This window comes from Hippocampus bargibanti, linkage group LG15 (assembly GCF_051943395.1).
Source record: "Hippocampus bargibanti isolate YZ-2025 linkage group LG15, ASM5194339v1, whole genome shotgun sequence".
Taxonomy (NCBI): domain Eukaryota; kingdom Metazoa; phylum Chordata; class Actinopteri; order Syngnathiformes; family Syngnathidae; genus Hippocampus; species Hippocampus bargibanti.
The window spans coordinates 5,139,182-5,156,187 of record NC_142748.1 but is presented as its reverse complement, the minus strand read 5'-3'; the positions used below and the strand labels follow the sequence as shown (position 1 = coordinate 5,156,187).

The window sequence follows — 17,006 nt, the reverse complement described above, 5'->3', positions numbered from 1 at the left end:
GTTTTCACCTGCAGAGTTTTTTAAAACACAAAGATGCCAAGCCACTACGAGACGTACTGGCTTCCAATCCCAACCGCTTTGTCACCTTGCTGGTTCCCGCCGGAACGGCCGCAACTGTCCGCCCTGGATCTCCTTCCACGACCACGGCCAGATTGGACCTCCAGTTTCAAGCTATTAAGGTATACATGGATTTTATGACAACAAGAGTCAGGAAATGCACACGTCACCTTTTTCTGTCAATATAGATCATCAGTATCATTGTGAAGAACGATGAAGGCTGGTTAGCGGGGCAGCACTCGCTGGTCAATCAGCTGAGGCGAGTATGGGTCAGTGAGGCCTTTCAAGAGAGACATCGTAAAGACAATATGGCCGCCACTAACTGGAAGGAGCCGAAGCTGCTGGCTTACTGTCTTCTGAGCTACTGCAAGTATGTATATTGACTTTTCACTGAACTAAATGGTTACGATAGGGATGCGCAAACTAAGTGCTTGAGGTCTCACCTTTGATTTTCAGATTTGACCGATGGCCCAATTAATTTAACTCATTCACTGCCATTCACAAATTAATTGGGGAATTGAAAATATGACGCAGAACGCCATTCCTGTTTTTGTTCGGATTTTGTTTTTTTCTTGTTTTGTTTTTTTTCTTTTCCACAATGGGGCAGCATTTCCCTTTTTTCCATGTTAGCGCTTTGTTCCAGCAAAGCTTTCGGGAATTGAAAATATGACGTAGAGCGCCATTCGGATTTTGTTTTTTTTCATGCTTGGGTGCCGATAAAGCGCTGGCCATGAAGTCTTTTTTTTCCTTTCCATAGGGGGGCAGCGTGTCCCTTTTTTCCATGTTAGCGCTTTGCTCCTGCTTCAGCTCTTGTTAAAGCGCTATATAAACCAATGTCTATATATTGCATTGTGTTTTGGCCAGCCGCCCTCATTTCAAGCTGATATAACACCAGACCCATATAATTAAGGAATTAACTATTTTTTTCTGATGAAAGAAGATAGTCTAAGATTTCTAACGCTGTACTGAATGTTTATATAGTCCTAAAACTCAATATTCTGGAGGTGCGAGAATTCAAGTGACAATGACAAAAACCCTGGCACTGGAATGGACACATTTTTGCATGACTGGCAATGAATGAGTTAATGATACAAGTTCTATCATGAGATAAATAATTTTTAAAAGGATATTCAAGATGTTTAATTGCGTAGTTTTAAGAGAAATAAACTTCATGACCTTGTTTTCCATCCAAAAGGCGCAACTACTCCGAGATAGAGTTGCTGTTCCAGTTGCTGCGGGCCTTCACGGGTCGCTTCTTGTGCAACATGACCTTCCTGAAGGAATACATGGAAGAGGAAATTCCCAAGAATTACTCCATCGTCCAGAAGCGAGCCTTGTTTTTCCGTTTTGTCGAATTCAATGACCCGCACTTCAACGATGAGCTCAAAGCAAAGGTATGCTCATTCGCAGCCACAGCGGAAAAGTCATTGATGGATGTCATCACGCAGAGAGCTGAAAGCTCCTCTGTGCCATCGGAATTAACACGCCGATGGTGGCTGTCAATTTTACTCTGCCATATTGCACATTAACTCTCCAGCACACAACTTAACTCATTCACTGCCAGACATGTGCAAAAAATGTGTCCAATCCAGTGCCAGGGTTTTTGTCATTGTCATTTTGTCAATTCCAGGACCCACAGAATATTGAGTTTTAGGACTACATAAACATTCAATGTAGCGTAAGAAATCTCAGTCTCTCTTCTTTTATCAGAAAAAAAGAGTTAATTCCTAAATTATTTGGGTCTGGAGTTTTAGGCGCTTGAAATGAGGGCGGCGGTCCAAAATACAATGCAATACATACATATTGGTTTATATAGCGCTTTAACAACAGCTGAAGCTGGAACAAAGCGCTAACATGGAAAAAGGGAAATGTTTCCCCCTTGTGGAAGGTGAAAAACATTTCCAGAGGCCATGGACGGCGCTTTATGGGCACCCAAGCATGAAAAAAAACTCAACCCGAACTAATTCGGGAATTGCGGTGAATGAGTTAAACAGTGAAAAATTACCCATTTGCTGTTTTTATACAGCCACCCAACCATTTTTCTGGACTGCTTTTTCTCACAAAATAAGTTTAAAAGTCATCATTAATAATAGATTGGGACAGGGAATGCACCTTTTGTCCGAGAGAGAAAAACAGATAAATAATTTGGTTGATCTTTGGTTTGAAACGTGTGAATAATGCCTCAGAAATTACCAGTGACTTTGTCACCTCAGCTCAGTTTGTTCCAGCTATGCTCATAGAGCGAACATTGGGGACTTATTTTGTCATATTTTTTTTTTCCACATGCACAAAAAGTATTCTGACGCAGTCAAAAAGGTCATGTATTTTTAATTCTACTTGCAGACAGAACAGCACCAAAGTTGAATGCATGTGTACTGTTTAGCTGATAGGTTGCTGTAAGCATTCCAATCATTCTCGCTGCTTTTTAATCGGGCACACACACACAGCGTGAGTAGCCATAACGGGCACCGGTTTGGCAAATATAGATCTGTCTGTACACCACAGATGGATAATTGCACTCAGACTCCCTTTCCGGTGATTATACCGCTGTTCACTTCAACCCGTTTATCTTATTTGAGTTTTGTCAGTGACTTTGCAACGCTGGCAATTGTTCTATCGTAAATGGTCCTCCCAGTGGGGAACTTCTCGTTTTTGAGGGCTGAAGAAGGCTTCTCGCAAGTTTGAATACTTTGCATGGGTTTTCGTCATTGATCAAGAGAATCAGAGCAGTTCTTTGACATTTTCATGAATGCCATAACGGAGCATGTGTTGCTTGTCGTGCCGCATCATGAACATTTAATTTAGAAACAAACTCAAAAAAAAACTGCACAAGGGAAAAAAAAGCAGATAGTAAATCATGTCCAATGCACCAACTAAACTCTTGCTCCTCCACTTGTGGTTATTTTTTTTTTTTTTTTTGGCGACACAGACCATAAAGACATGTTTTTAAAACTCCCAAATTCAGGGGTTTATAACTCAAGCCGACACACAAACAAAAACGAGCGTGAGCTTGATGAAGCACATCGTTTCACATAAAGCTGCGGTGCGCTTTTGTCCCTGAACATCCAGCGTGCGCTACCATTCAACCGCTGCTTTATGATCACTGCGTCTCGCCGTTTTGTGCTTATAATTACTTCTTCTTTTACGGTCAATTTGTTTTCATTCTTGGGGGAAAAAAAATGTCAGATGAGGCTGCATATCTAACCATTACCCGGTACATTTTCTCTAGTTCTTTGTTCCGAGCTGCGTGTGGTGCATCTGCATTTGTACCCGTCACGCTTGGCTTTTTTGCGTTGTGCCCAATGTGTGCGATTAATGACCAAACAGAGGAAGGGGGGGAGCATATGCCGCCGCCATCGTTCTTCGCCATCCTCCCCCCCCCAATGATGGATTGAATAGGAGGGCTCATTAGCAGATAGCGGCTTCTTTAAATAAATGCAGTCGTTCGCTTTATTGTGGGTGCGATCTTTTGCATTTCACAGGCTAATCGAGTCCGGGCCTCCATTTGCTTATTCTGGCAGCTATCTCTGCAGATTTCAATGCTTCTCCATAATATTGTCATTTGGCAAGTTTTGATTGTATTCAAATCGTCTCGCAATATTAAATTGGAGGTCTCACACTTTCTTTTTACCACAATGAGTTTTGTGAAGCGGTAATTGCAGTTGCTGTATTTAATCAAGGGAACATCGAGGGTATGGAGGAGGGGTGGGTGGCTATCAGATTAGTTAAATGTCATGCTTTCTATTACTTTCGATGGTCACAATTGCCTTACTTCACACATCTGTCCATACGCCTTATTTCCCCAGCTGATTAATGATCATAGCCTGCGATATTCCTTCATGTCAGATATTTAAAGTAGTTTAGAAAGCTCAAATTTGCACCCCCCCCCCTCCTATAATCCCTTGTCAGTGATTTAGCTCTGCCTCCTTTCTCTGTGATTTGTGAAAACCCGATTTGGGGTTCTGTGGCTAATTTATTTTTGTTTTCTTCACTGAAAGGTTCTGCAACACATCCTCAATCCAGCCTTCTTATACAGCTTTGAGAAAGGTGAAGGAGAGCAGCTCCTCGGTCCGCCCAATCCCGAAGGAGACAATCCGGAAAGCATTACCAGCGTCTTCATCACCAAGGTACGTGTGCACGGAGATGCCCTCATGCATTGATTTTCTTCACATCAACAGTTTTTCTACCTCCCACGCCCTCACTCCACCTACCCAAATATCCGGACTCAGCACACCCTCCCACTTGGTCATTATTTAATGATTGGATTGGATTAGCCTTTATTAGTCTCGCAGTGGAGAAATTAAAATTTCACAGCAGCAAAGTGATGAAAGGGAAGGAAGAAGAAGAAAAACAAAATACAGGACCTCATGTAAAGGGATTGACGAAGTTATTGTCTCACATCTCGTGTCCCACGTAAATCCGCTTCAATTCCAAGCTGCAACAGCTATATTATATTGGTTCCCATCAATATTGGAATGTTCATTTCATATGACCAACGAAACTACCATTTGGATTGGATTAGCCTTTATTAGTCTCACAGTGGAGAAATTTACATTTCACAGCAGCAAAGTTATGGAAGGAAGGGGAAAGGAAAGGAAGAAATAGAAAAAGAAAATACAGGGAGGGGATGCCATCTTGAAGTCAAAAGAACACAAAAAAATATGGCAACACAAAGACAGTCATTCAATCTTACGCACTAACTGCACCCTCTTTGTTGTAGTGATGGATCAAAGTGTGCTTTTCACCAGTGGATCGGGGACGTCATGTTTGTGCACGTCTGCTACAAGCCAAATGTTGAAAGCAAACACAAAGCTGTCTCATCCATTGACAAAAAGAGATTTTCTGACATCTCCTGTTCCACATAAATCCGCTTCAATTCCAAGCCGCTTCCTACTGTGGTGCCATCTTGGACTTCTTTTGTATCTCTGATTTCATTCCTGGATACCCCACTAGCCCCCTTACCTCCCTCTTAATCACACATGCATACTGCCCCAGCATCCACCATTCATTCCATATTTTTCTTGCGCGTCAAATTATTTTTTGTGCCCACCCACCAACCCTTTTTAAGGCTTTTCCATCTATCTTTGATTGTCTTCACCTCTTCCAGTGATCCCACTGGTCTTCTTTCATTTATCATAACCAAACTCAAATTCCTGGTGTAAATGTCACAATGTGGCCATGTTAAAGGTCTTTTTTTTTTTTTTTGTACAGCGGTAGATTCCATCGGTGACTAACACCCACCTTCGTTTGGTAGCTTTTCTTTGGAGATTTAAAAGTAATTTCCCCTGAGAGACCTTTGGCCCGTTTTCATCTGACAGCCTCAGATACCAACAAGTGCTTGAGCCCAAATGCAATCACAGTAAATTAATATTTGGATTAAAGGCGATTTATGTTTATTCTAATGAAAGAAGGGCAACCGGTGTTTTATGGAGGATGGCAAATTTCATACTCGTTTTAAGGTCAGTGTGGTGTCGTAAAGAATTCTCATGTTTTTTTTCAGGTACTAGATCCAGAAAAGCAGGCTGACCTGCTAGATTCTCTGCGAATATGCTTACTGCAATTCTCCACCCTGTTGGTGGAACATGCGCCCCACCACATTCACGACAACAACAAATCGCGGAATAGCAAACTACGGCGCCTGATGACCTTCGCCTGGCCATGCCTGTTGCCGAAAGCCTGTGTCGACCCCGCCTGTAAATACAGTGGGCATCTACTTTTGGCCCACATCATTGCAAAGTTTGCCATCCACAAGAAGATTGTTCTCCAGGTACGGAGGAGGCGAAATGAAGTCTCTGTTTTCATTTATCTTAATGTTCACACATAATGAGAAACACTATACACGATGTACTTAATAAAATTAGCCTCTCTTACAACTTGATTTTTATTCGCAGCAGGATTCAAACGGCGAGTTTACAGTTTCAAATTCCAAGTCCTTACAAATCAGCTTTTTCAGGGTTCTGAATGGGATGAACCAATTGTTTAAACATTTAGCTATTTTTTGCTAGATTGTTTTCCCCTCCCAGCAATGAAAGCCAAGCGTATGAACACGTAATGCAAATGTCTTGCTTGTTCAGGTGTTCCACAGCCTTTTGAAGGCCCACACCATGGAAGCCCGTGCCATTGTCCGCCAGGCCATGGCCATCCTCACTCCAGCTGTGCCAGCCCGCATGGAGGATGGCCATCAAATGCTCACTCACTGGACTCGCAAAATCATCGTGGAAGAAGGTCACACCGTACCGCAGCTGGTCCACATACTGCACCTCATAGTGCAGCACTTTCGGGTGTGTAGACATGAAAAGGAACGCAACGGCTGTAATTTTGAATTGGGGTCACCCGTGCACTTTTCTTGTTATGTATTATAATGGCAATTATGCGTAAGAAACATTTTGCCACTTTTGACCACACATATTAACTCATTCACCGCCAGACGATGTGCAAAAATGCGCCCACTCCAGTGCCAGGGTTTTTGTCATTTTCACTCAAATTGCTGGACCCACAGAATTTTGAGTTTTAGGACTCCATAAACATTAAATGTTAACAATCCAACCTTAGTTTCTCTTCTTTCAACAGAAAAAAGAGTTAATTCCCAAGTTATAATCGTCTGGAGTTATCTGAGCTTGAAATTAGGGGGGCTGTCCAAAACACAATGAAATACATATTGGTTTATATAGCGCTTTAAGAATAGCTGAAACAGTAACAAAGCGCAAACATGGACAAAAGGCAAATGCTGCCCCCTCGTGAAAGGGAAATACATTGACAGAGGTCTGACCAGAGCTTTATCCGCACCCACAGCAAAAAAAAAAAAAACCTGAGCAAATTCGGGAATGGCATCCACGTCACACTTTTCAATACCCAAATAAATTCAGACCTCTGGAAATGTTGTTTTCCCTTCCATGAGGGGGCCGCACTTGCCTTTTGTAAAGCCGCCCTCACTTGCACCTCATATTACTCCAGACCCATATAATTTGGGAATTAACTCTTTTTTTTTCTAATGAAATAAGAGAGTCTAAGGTTTTTACGCTGCTTTTATGTAGTCCTAAAACTAAATATTCTGTAGGTCCTAGAATTTGAGTGAAAATGACAAAAACCCTGGCACTGCAGTAGACACATTTTTGCACGTCTGGCAATGAATGAGTTAATACAAGCAGATATGATGACATGAAATTCGGCGGTTGTTTGGCAGCATAGAAATGGCATCGTTTGAAATCCCACCCTCAACTCGCACCCCATTGACAAAAGTTATTGACTGGCCACACGAATGGGACTCCCGAGCGGCCAACGTCTTCTGTCTGTAATCGCCTTAAAGCAGAGATACATTCAGAAGCCTGACCCGTGAAATAACACCAGCCGAAGGATCATTGCGTCTCTCTTAAAACTTGAGTGACACTTGATGCCTCCTCATTTGGTGTTCTTAGATTCGTCACTTCTTCGGGTTTGAGTATCTCTGCACAAAATCGACACCCCCCACCCTCGTTGTTTTTTTTTCTTTCTTCCTGACAGGTTGCTCTCATCGGGCCAGATGACTAATCTAATGTAATCACATCAGCATAATTGCACTGAGGGGAGTGAACTGGGTAGTGGGGGGGTAGATAATGACAGGCAGATGAGAGACTTTTAAGTATGTGCACATGTGATGGACAGGGTTTAGCCTCGCTGTCATTAAGAGGCGTTGAAGTCCTGCTCCATCGACTATAATTACCCTCAAAGTGAGAAGCTTGAATATTCTTTGTCGCGAGTAGCAGCCCTCCCCCCAACCCCCTGATAGACATCTCATCTTTCGCTCTTTTGTCTGCACGCTTGAGAGTCCCCAGTTTGCCTTATGAGGAAGTCAAGTGAACCTCCAGCGTGATGCTTTAGTGTTCGGCGTCACGAAACTAAGTGGATGCGACTTGTGGCGCATTGGTGCAACGGTTTTGCAACCCGGTGTGGGTTTAGTACACTACATACATATTTTTGTTTACTTAACGTATTTTCTGTTGTAAAAGGCGCACCTTTAATGAATGGTGTATTTTCAAACTTTTTCTATATATATGCCGCACCGGACTATAAGGCACATCTTCAATGAATGAAAACGTTTTTCAAATATAAGGCACACCACCAGGCACCATAAGGCACACCACATTATAAGGCGCTACAGTAGAGGCTGGGGTTACGCAGTACTTCTTTTACAGGGGGAAATGGATTCGGTGGCTGCTGACATTAGTTGCAAGACCTGTAGTGGCACAATGTTACTTCACATATAAGGCGCACCTGTGTATAAGGCATCTTTGGAAGAAAATAAAGGCTTTTGGGTGCGCCTTATACACCGGAAAATACTGTACATTTCTAATAGATTTATACATAGAGGAACAATTTGGAATTCACTTTATGAGTATATTCTCAGTAAAAATAGAAAAGACACAACCTGGTTCAAAAACCCAGAAGTGGTCTGCTCGGTCAGTTCATCTTTTTTTGTGTACAGGCGTTCCCCTAGTTATGAACATTCGAGTTACAAACAACGGAACATTTTTGTAGTAACATGCAGTTCTCTCTCCAGTTGTACGTGTACATATCTTTACAGAGCATATATTTATTAAATGTTCACTTTTCAGTACAAAGAAATACTGGTTACTTATACAAGCCTTAAACATACTTATATAAACCTTAAACATACATTCCATACAAAATATAGCACTGAAGCAACTTACGAACAAATTCAACTTGCGAACGACCCTTTGGAACACAGGTGTCAAATCCAAGGCCCGCGGGCCAAAGTCGGCCCGCCACATCATTTTTTTCGGCCCGCGAAAGCAAATCAAACTTGTTAAATTCCATGATGATTGCTAAAATCTGAGCCAAACTTTCATATTTTTGGATGTCAACCACAATAAAAGTCATTATTCTTGACTTCAGATTAGAAAACGAGTTATTCATTAATTTGTTGTGTGCTCTATATGTAATATTTGAAGGGATTTAAACATTCTAATGGGTTCCCCAAATTCATAACGGCCCCCGAGAGGAAACCATAACTACAATGTGGCCCGCGGCAAAAAAATGACTTTGATACGCCTGCTTTGGAACATATCTTGTTCGTAAGTTGGGGAGCGTCTGTATTCACTCCTGCGTACAGTACTCACTGGTAATGAACGGCGATATGTCTCATACTTTGACATATGATATTTCATTTAACACAATGACGAAAAAGTGTTTAGTTGCAGTTGTATCGCCAACAACTGCTGAGAAAGATTTACTAGATGTCCGATTTTGTTTGTCTGAAGTCTGTCTGTTTGTCTGAACTATCGGTTCCTGGTATTGTAACCTGTATTTATAGGCATGAAAAAAAAACTTGATTCTGGAACATATCTTGCTTTAACTATTTTAAAGAGTCAATTTGAGTTTCTAACCTTTTGTTTGCAACTCACTAATATCTGAAAATCTCCAATCGTTTTTGCCTGCACCAGGTATACTACCCTGTTCGCCACCACTTGGTGCAGCACATGATCAGCGCAATGCAGCGCCTTGGCTTCACTCCCACTGTGACTATCGAGCATCGGAAACTGGCAGTCGACCTGGCCGAGGTGGTCATCAAGTGGGAGCTTCAAAGAATCAAAGACCAATTGGTGCGTGCATGCACAGTTGGAAATACTTGTACAGGGTGACTCCAAGAACGACATCTAAATCGCTTTTGTTCGGGTATTTCCAGCCCGATTCTGACGCGGAAATTGGGCCCAGTGGTGAAGGGACGAGCACTGCTGTGAAAACCGGGCTCTCCGGAGACGGCGCCACTCCCGGACAAGATGCTAAAAGATTCCGCGTGACATCTGGAACGGCCTCTACTGTGAGCTAATTTACATTGTATTACTTGTTGTTGCCACTTCCAAAATTAGCAATCACTTCAAACTGTGCGACGGGTTGCCCTTGAGCTGTATTGTCGAGAAAAAAAGTGATTGCGGAACAGTTTGATCAAACGGCATATCTATAAAACAAAACTTGCCAGGATAATACATTTATTTTGATTTTTTTGCAGTCTCAAACACATCTATTGTTATCATTCTAAATGGTCAAAAGTAATCGTGAGATATTCCGAAAGCAATTTATTTCACGTAAACAAAATCATTTTCAACATCTCTTATTTCCTTCCCTGTTTGTTTTTAGGTCTTCGGTCGCAGTCAGACCATGCCTGGCACCGAAACGATGCTCGCCAAACCTGTTGATAAACAACATACAGATACTGTGGTCAATTTCCTCATCCGGATTGCATGTCAGGTAACACCTCCAACACATAATGATTATAAAGATGCTTGTTATTGAGTTTCTAAATTGTCTTGTATTTTCTCTGAATTTTTCAAACCAACACATTATACACATTTTTTATTCCTGTTTCATAACCTCTGCAGGTATTAATAATAATAATAATAATAATAATAATATTACTACTACTACTACTACTAATAATAATAATAATAATAAAATTAGAATATAAAATAATAATAATAAAATAATAATTAAAAAAATATAATAATAATTTAAATAATAATAATACAATAATAATACAATAATAATAAAAAGAAAAATAATTAGAACAAAATCATAATTAAAAATAAATATACCAATAATAAAAATACTACTACTACTAATAATAATACTTAAAAAAATAAAAATACTAATACTAAAAATACTACTACTACTACTACTACTACTACTACTAATAATAATAATAATCACAAATTTCATTTCTAAGCTCCTTTCAAAACTATCAGGGACACTTTCCAATCACAGGATAAGTACATAAACGTTTTCTACGGGTCAATCAAACCCATCCGAGGGGGAAAAAATGCCAGGAATAACGATCAAGCAAGAGTATACGAGCCTCTATAGCTGCTAGGGTTTCATTGTCAACAGTCGGCCTTGAACTGATATGTTTGAATGATCGCTTTCCATCGCCGAGTCGTGACTATAGCCCCGTCATACTCCTTGTCACATGAATGAAATGCTGCCTAATAGGCAAGCGTTCTTCTTTCTCGAGTCTCTCCTTGACCTATGATTTCTTACCTCCCCGGGAATCCGCAGCAGCGATATCGGAAGATAGCAACTCTTTGTCAATGATGATGATGATAAACTGCCCCAACCCTTTTCTCCTCCCTTGTAGGTAAATGACAGCACCAATGTAGCAGGTTCCCCGGGGGAGCTGCTTTCTCGCCGCTGTGTTAGTCTGATGAAGACGGCCCTAAGACCTGACATGTGGCCTCGCGCCGAGCTCAAGCTACAGTGGTTTGACAGACTGCTTATGACTGTGGTGAGAAAAGGGATCTGATGTGCTGTAACGTGCCAATTATTCGATTAGATTTTCCGATGTTAGTTTCAGTCACATATCGCTTGGTGGAAACATGATTTTCCACTGCGTGATTTTTGGTGAAGGAGGGATTAACACCTTGCTTAAATATATTGGGGTGGTTGGAGTTTTGAGTTCAAGGATCCAAATTAGGTCTCAACAAATTTGAATTTGTCAAGAGTGAAATCGTTTTCACTCACAATTGTCACTATTGAAGAAAACAAATGAGCTTTCTTCCGATAACATTATCTTAAATCATATTCCTAATTTTATTCATATTTTATTGACGTTTGCGCGACAAGAAACACCCCAATTCCTAATATGGCTGTGTGGAAAAAGTCGACACTCCACATTCTTGTGAGTGCCTGATTAACTCATTGCCAGACATGTGCAAAAATGTGTCCACTCCAGTGCCAGGATTTTTGTCATTTTGCACTCGAATTCCAGGACCCACAGAATATTGAGTTTTAGGACGAGATAAACATTCAATGCAGCATAAGAAACCTTAGAATCTTTTCTTTCATCAGGAAAAAGTGTTAGATCCTAAGTTTTATGGGTCTGGAGTTATCTGAGCTTGAAATCAGGGCAGCTGTACAAAATGAAAACATTGCCAGAGGTCTGACGAGCGCCTTATCGGCATCCCTCCGCAAATAAAAAACAAAACCCGAACAAATTCAGGAATGGCGCTCCATGTCAGGCTTTTCAATACATGTGTCTGGAGTTATATAAGCTTGAAATGAGTGTGGGTGTCCAAAATACAATGCTATACATACATATTGGTTTATATAGCGCTTTTAACAACAGCTGAAGCAGGAACATGGAAAAAATGGGAAATGCTGCCCCCTTGTGGAAAGGAAAAACATTGCCAGAGGCCATGGCCAGCACTTTATCGGCACCCAAAGAAGAAAAAACAAAATGGAACAAATTCGGGAATGGTACTCGACGTCATATTTAATTCCCGAATACATTTGTGAATGCAGTGAATGAGTTAAAAACATTGCAGAAAATGTATTACAGTAAAGTCTCGTTATATCGATATTCAAGGGAGTCTGAAAAAATATCGATATAACCGGGACTATCGATATATCCGACCCTGTTTGCATGTAATTTGCTCCGTGCGTGCATAGAAATAGTATCGATATAACCGGGACTATCGATATATCCGATATCGATATAACGATACTTTACTGTATTATTATTATTATTATTATTATTCAAGTGATAGTTCTCCACGCTGCAGCAGCAGGTTGCTTCTTCCCGAGGGACTGCAAGAGTTTCCTCGTCACAGCTGTCTTGGCGCTTACGCAAAATTCCCGAGGGATTCGTTATCAAGTTTTACATAAAGTGAGGCGCCTACCGCCATAATGACAAAATAATGCCAGCGGTGAGATAACACGAGTCCATCCGGACTTGTGACTTGTTTTTCAACTCCGCATTCCTTTCATCTCTGGCCTGTGCGACCCCCCCCCCCCCCCCCGCATCTTCGCTCACCCTTTTTCTTCACGGGTACCTCGTCACGAGTTTTTCCCCGTCATCACCTAAGCCTCCGTTTTCACTTTGTCTCCCCTTATCTGTCGCTCGCCTCTGTCTATGCTCATCTCGCTGGTCTGATTCACAGACAAGGTTATCACCGTACCGCGGCGTCATCCGATATATTTTATTTTTGTGTGTGCCCCTGCGGGGATCATAACATCAGTTGTGACACCCCCCCCCCGCCACCACCATCCCTCTCCTTCTCTTGCATGTTCCATACCTATCCAGATAAGACTCTATAGGTCTTATTCAGACAATATACCACTTTTTGTCTCTTGGGGCGTTTGTTCAACATGTCCATCAGGTTAATGAGCAATGGCCTCCACCAGATTAGTTTTTTTTATCTCATTGTATTGTCATGTCAATTATGGTGGACTGGAAAGAACATAATGCGAGAGAAGAGCCACGTACACAATTGCATGTACATAATCCCTGTGTGCAATTCTAAAAGATACACTTGTTTGTAGTCATACGGTGCAAAAAAAATAAATCAATACCGCTACTGGTATCTAACCGAGGCCTTATCATTAGGGGGGGGGGGTCACCTTGTTCATTAGTCAAGATTAGTGACATGGATCTGGCTCCGATTATCCTCTTGGCCTTGTCATCTTTGTACATCTTGATTACAATTTAGACCAAATTTGTCCTGTGTATTTGCCATTGATTTTTTTGGTTTAGTGCAAATCACAGTGGCTTGTTTCTTTTGTGTGAGTGATACCTCGGTGGGCACGGTATTGATTTTGGAGTTGTCTCCAGTTTGTATTTAACTCATTAGCTGCCATTCACAAATTTATTTGAGAATTGAACATATGACGTAGAGCGCCATTTCCGAATTTGTTTGTGTTTTGTTTTTTCATGCTTGGGTGCCGATAAAGCGCTGGGATTGGGCTCTGGCAATGTTTTTTTATTTTCCACGAGGGGGCAGTGTTTCCCTTTTTTCATGTTAGCGCTTAGTTCCAGCTTCAGCTATTGTTAAAGCGCTATTGTCAGAGATATGACAGTCAGACACCGTGGACAGAGACTCAGAACCAGAAAGATTGTCCCCACTGCCGGCAGGAGACGCAGTCATCAGATGACATACGTCTCCTGCCGGCAGTGGGGACAATCTTTCTGGTTCTGAGTCTCTGTCCACGGTGTCTGTCTGTCATATCTCTGACAGCTATATAAACCAATATGTATGTCTTGCATTGTATTTTGGACACCCACCCTCATTTCAAGCTCATATAACTCCAGACTCATATAATTTAGGAATTAATCCTTTTTTTCTGATGAAAGAAGAAAGTCTAAGGTTTTTTACGCCGCATTGAATGTTTATATAGTCCTAAAACGCAATATTCTGTGGGTCCTGGAATTTGAGTGACAATGACAAAAACCCTGGCACTGGAGTGGACACATTTTTGCACATGTAGTAAATGAATTAAGGGGATGATTAATGATACTGATGGACAAAAGTACTCTGACACCTGAACTCCGAGTGGGTGAAATCTTTTACGTCATATTTATTTTTAAGGAAGAATTATGACTACCTTAACCAAATTGTATTTTATGTGGGCAATTTCAATTTTAAACATTTGGAACATTCACTCCGTTCTTACAGGAGCAACCAGCTCAGGCAAACATCTCCAACATCTGCACCGGATTAGAGATTCTGTGTTTCTTGCTGACTGTGCTCCAATCACCCGCGATACTGGCCCACTTCAAGCCCCTCCAGAGAGGCATCGCCGCCTGCATGACATGCGGCAACACCAAAGTGCTACGTGCCGTTCACTCCCTCCTCTCGCGCCTTATGAGCATTTTTCCTACCGAACCCAGTAAGCCCACCAAATAATTTCTCAATTCTCTCTGAGCTTGAATTTCAACCCATTCCCATTCCAGGCACATCTAACGTGGCATCCAAATATGAAGAACTGGAGTGTTTATACGCAGCCGTAGGCAAGGTCATCTACGAGGGATTGACCAACTATGAAAAAGCCACAAGCAATACCAATCCAACACAGCTCTTTGGTAAAACAGTCTCTTCTTGATATTTCTGGTGGATATACAGTATACACTATTTTTTTTTCCTTCGTGTGGGAAAATGTGATACAGTACCTTGAAATATTACTGCACTGTCATCCCTCCCTGCGTGAACATCGCTTTTCACCACCCCGAAGTGAAAATCCCAGCATATTTAATCAATAGCACTTCACAATCTCATTTTATGTCTGCTAGCTTTCTGACTACAGAGAGTAAAAAAAAAAAAGCTCTAAGCTACGTGTCACGTTTCCCCCCCAAATAGGCGGTTGCGGTCAATAAAAAGCCTTTGGTCGCTTCACATCACAGCAAGTAGTGTACTCATGCATCCATTAATGCATCCGAGTGAATGTCTTTGACACTATGGAGTCATTTTTTTGCCATTAAAAAAAAAAAAATCTAACCCAGTCCAAAAATAAACATGTGCTTAATGCAGCGGTGCATTTTTTTGTTTGTATTCTAATTCACTCTGCCCGGCTCGTGCCTTGTCTTGCAGGAACGTTGATGATTCTCAAATCAGCCTGCAGTTACAACGCCAGTTACATCGATCGCCTCATCTCGGTGTTTATGCGCTCGCTGCAGAAGATGGTGCGTGAACACCTGAGCCCCCAGCAGGCCAACCCAACAGCCACCGAGACCAACACCGGTAAGTAATTACGCGAGAATGGGCAAGCCAAGCGTTTGTTCGAGAACTCAGATGTGATATAAAGCGAATGAAATGTCATCATTTGAACATGTGGGAGACTGCTATAAGAAACCAAGCAAAATAAATTTTTTGGGGTTCTGTCACTTGACGCTTTTGAATTATTTTCAGTTGGTCACGGCTCTGGCAGCACATTCAATACTAACGCTCGTGTTTTCACAGTGACGAGCGAGCTGGTCATGCTGAGCCTCGACCTGGTGAAGACGCGACTCTCCGTCATGAGCATGGAAATGAGGAAGAATTTCATTCAGGTTATTCTGACCTCACTTATCGAAAAGTCACCCGACCCCAAAATCCTCCGCGCTGTTGTAAAGATCGTAGAAGAGTGGGTGAAAAATAATTCTCCCATGGCCGCCAATCAGGTGAGTTCAAATGAGGCGATTCAGTCCTTTTGTTTCAATAATAGAGCCAAAAGCACCTCGACTAAACCACACTCTTCCTCCTTCTAGATGCCAAATATTCGTGAGAAGTCCATCCTATTGGTAAAAATGATGACCTACATCGAGAAGCGTTTCCCCGATGAACTGGAGTTAAACGCCCAGTTCCTGGATCTCGTTAATTACGTCTATAGGTAATTGCCACTATTCATCAAATAGCCAATTGGCCGCACTGCGGATGCTCATCTGCCCTTGCATCCGTCTCAACATCAGCGATGAAGGTCAGGCGAGATGAAAATGACATCGGATTTGGCAAGAGAACGTTGAGAGAAGGCGGGGTGGGACTTAAATAAACATGACCGTACCGTTGGATGGACTACTTAACTCATTCACTGCCAGACAATGTACAAAAATGTGTCCTCTCCAGTGCCAGGGTTTTTGTCATTGTCACTCAAATTCCAGGACCCACAGAATATTGAGTTTTCAGACTACATAAACATTCAATGCAGCGTAAGAAACCTTAGACGCTCTTCTTTCGTCAGAAAAAAAAGTTAATTCCTAAATTATATGGGTCTGGAGTTATATGAGCTTGAAATTAGGGCGGCTGTCCAAAATACAATGCAATACATATATATAGCGCTTGAACAGCTGAAGCTGGAACAAAGTGCTAACATGGAAAAAGGCAAATCCTGCCTCCTGTGGAAAGGAAAAAAAAACATTGCCAGAGGCCATAGCCAGCGCTTTATTGGCACCCAAATAGGAAAAAAATGGCGCTCTACGTCATATTTTCAATTCCGGAATACATTTGTGAATGGCAGTGAATGAGTTAAAGTAAGAACCATTGTGGCAGATGTTAGTCGAAGTGCATCTCGGAGATGATGCAAACAACGAGTTATGAAAAAAAAAGATCAATTTCCCGGTGTTTTTGACACATCACTGTCACCGATGGCAAGCTGGGAGGTTCGGAGGTAAGGACGATCCAGGCGACAGCAATTCATCAAACCCTGATTCC

At 41.7% G+C, this 17,006-nt stretch overlaps 1 protein-coding gene across 1 annotated transcript in view; it reads left to right on the top strand.

The window, feature by feature from the left end:
- The window catches only part of trrap (transformation/transcription domain-associated protein), a 66,645-nt gene that overhangs the window by 19,452 nt on the left and 30,187 nt on the right, over window positions 1-17,006 (top strand). Inside the window, exons 35-49 of the mRNA XM_089015514.1 lie at window positions 15-179; window positions 246-427; window positions 1,253-1,451; window positions 4,056-4,184; window positions 5,558-5,824; window positions 6,132-6,338; window positions 9,498-9,656; window positions 9,740-9,874; window positions 10,192-10,302; window positions 11,186-11,332; window positions 14,499-14,712; window positions 14,777-14,905; window positions 15,411-15,560; window positions 15,780-15,979; window positions 16,067-16,188. Coding sequence (XP_088871640.1) covers window positions 15-179; window positions 246-427; window positions 1,253-1,451; window positions 4,056-4,184; window positions 5,558-5,824; window positions 6,132-6,338; window positions 9,498-9,656; window positions 9,740-9,874; window positions 10,192-10,302; window positions 11,186-11,332; window positions 14,499-14,712; window positions 14,777-14,905; window positions 15,411-15,560; window positions 15,780-15,979; window positions 16,067-16,188 — 2,516 coding nt within the window. The remainder of the gene's footprint in view (window positions 1-14; window positions 180-245; window positions 428-1,252; window positions 1,452-4,055; window positions 4,185-5,557; window positions 5,825-6,131; window positions 6,339-9,497; window positions 9,657-9,739; window positions 9,875-10,191; window positions 10,303-11,185; window positions 11,333-14,498; window positions 14,713-14,776; window positions 14,906-15,410; window positions 15,561-15,779; window positions 15,980-16,066; window positions 16,189-17,006) is intronic.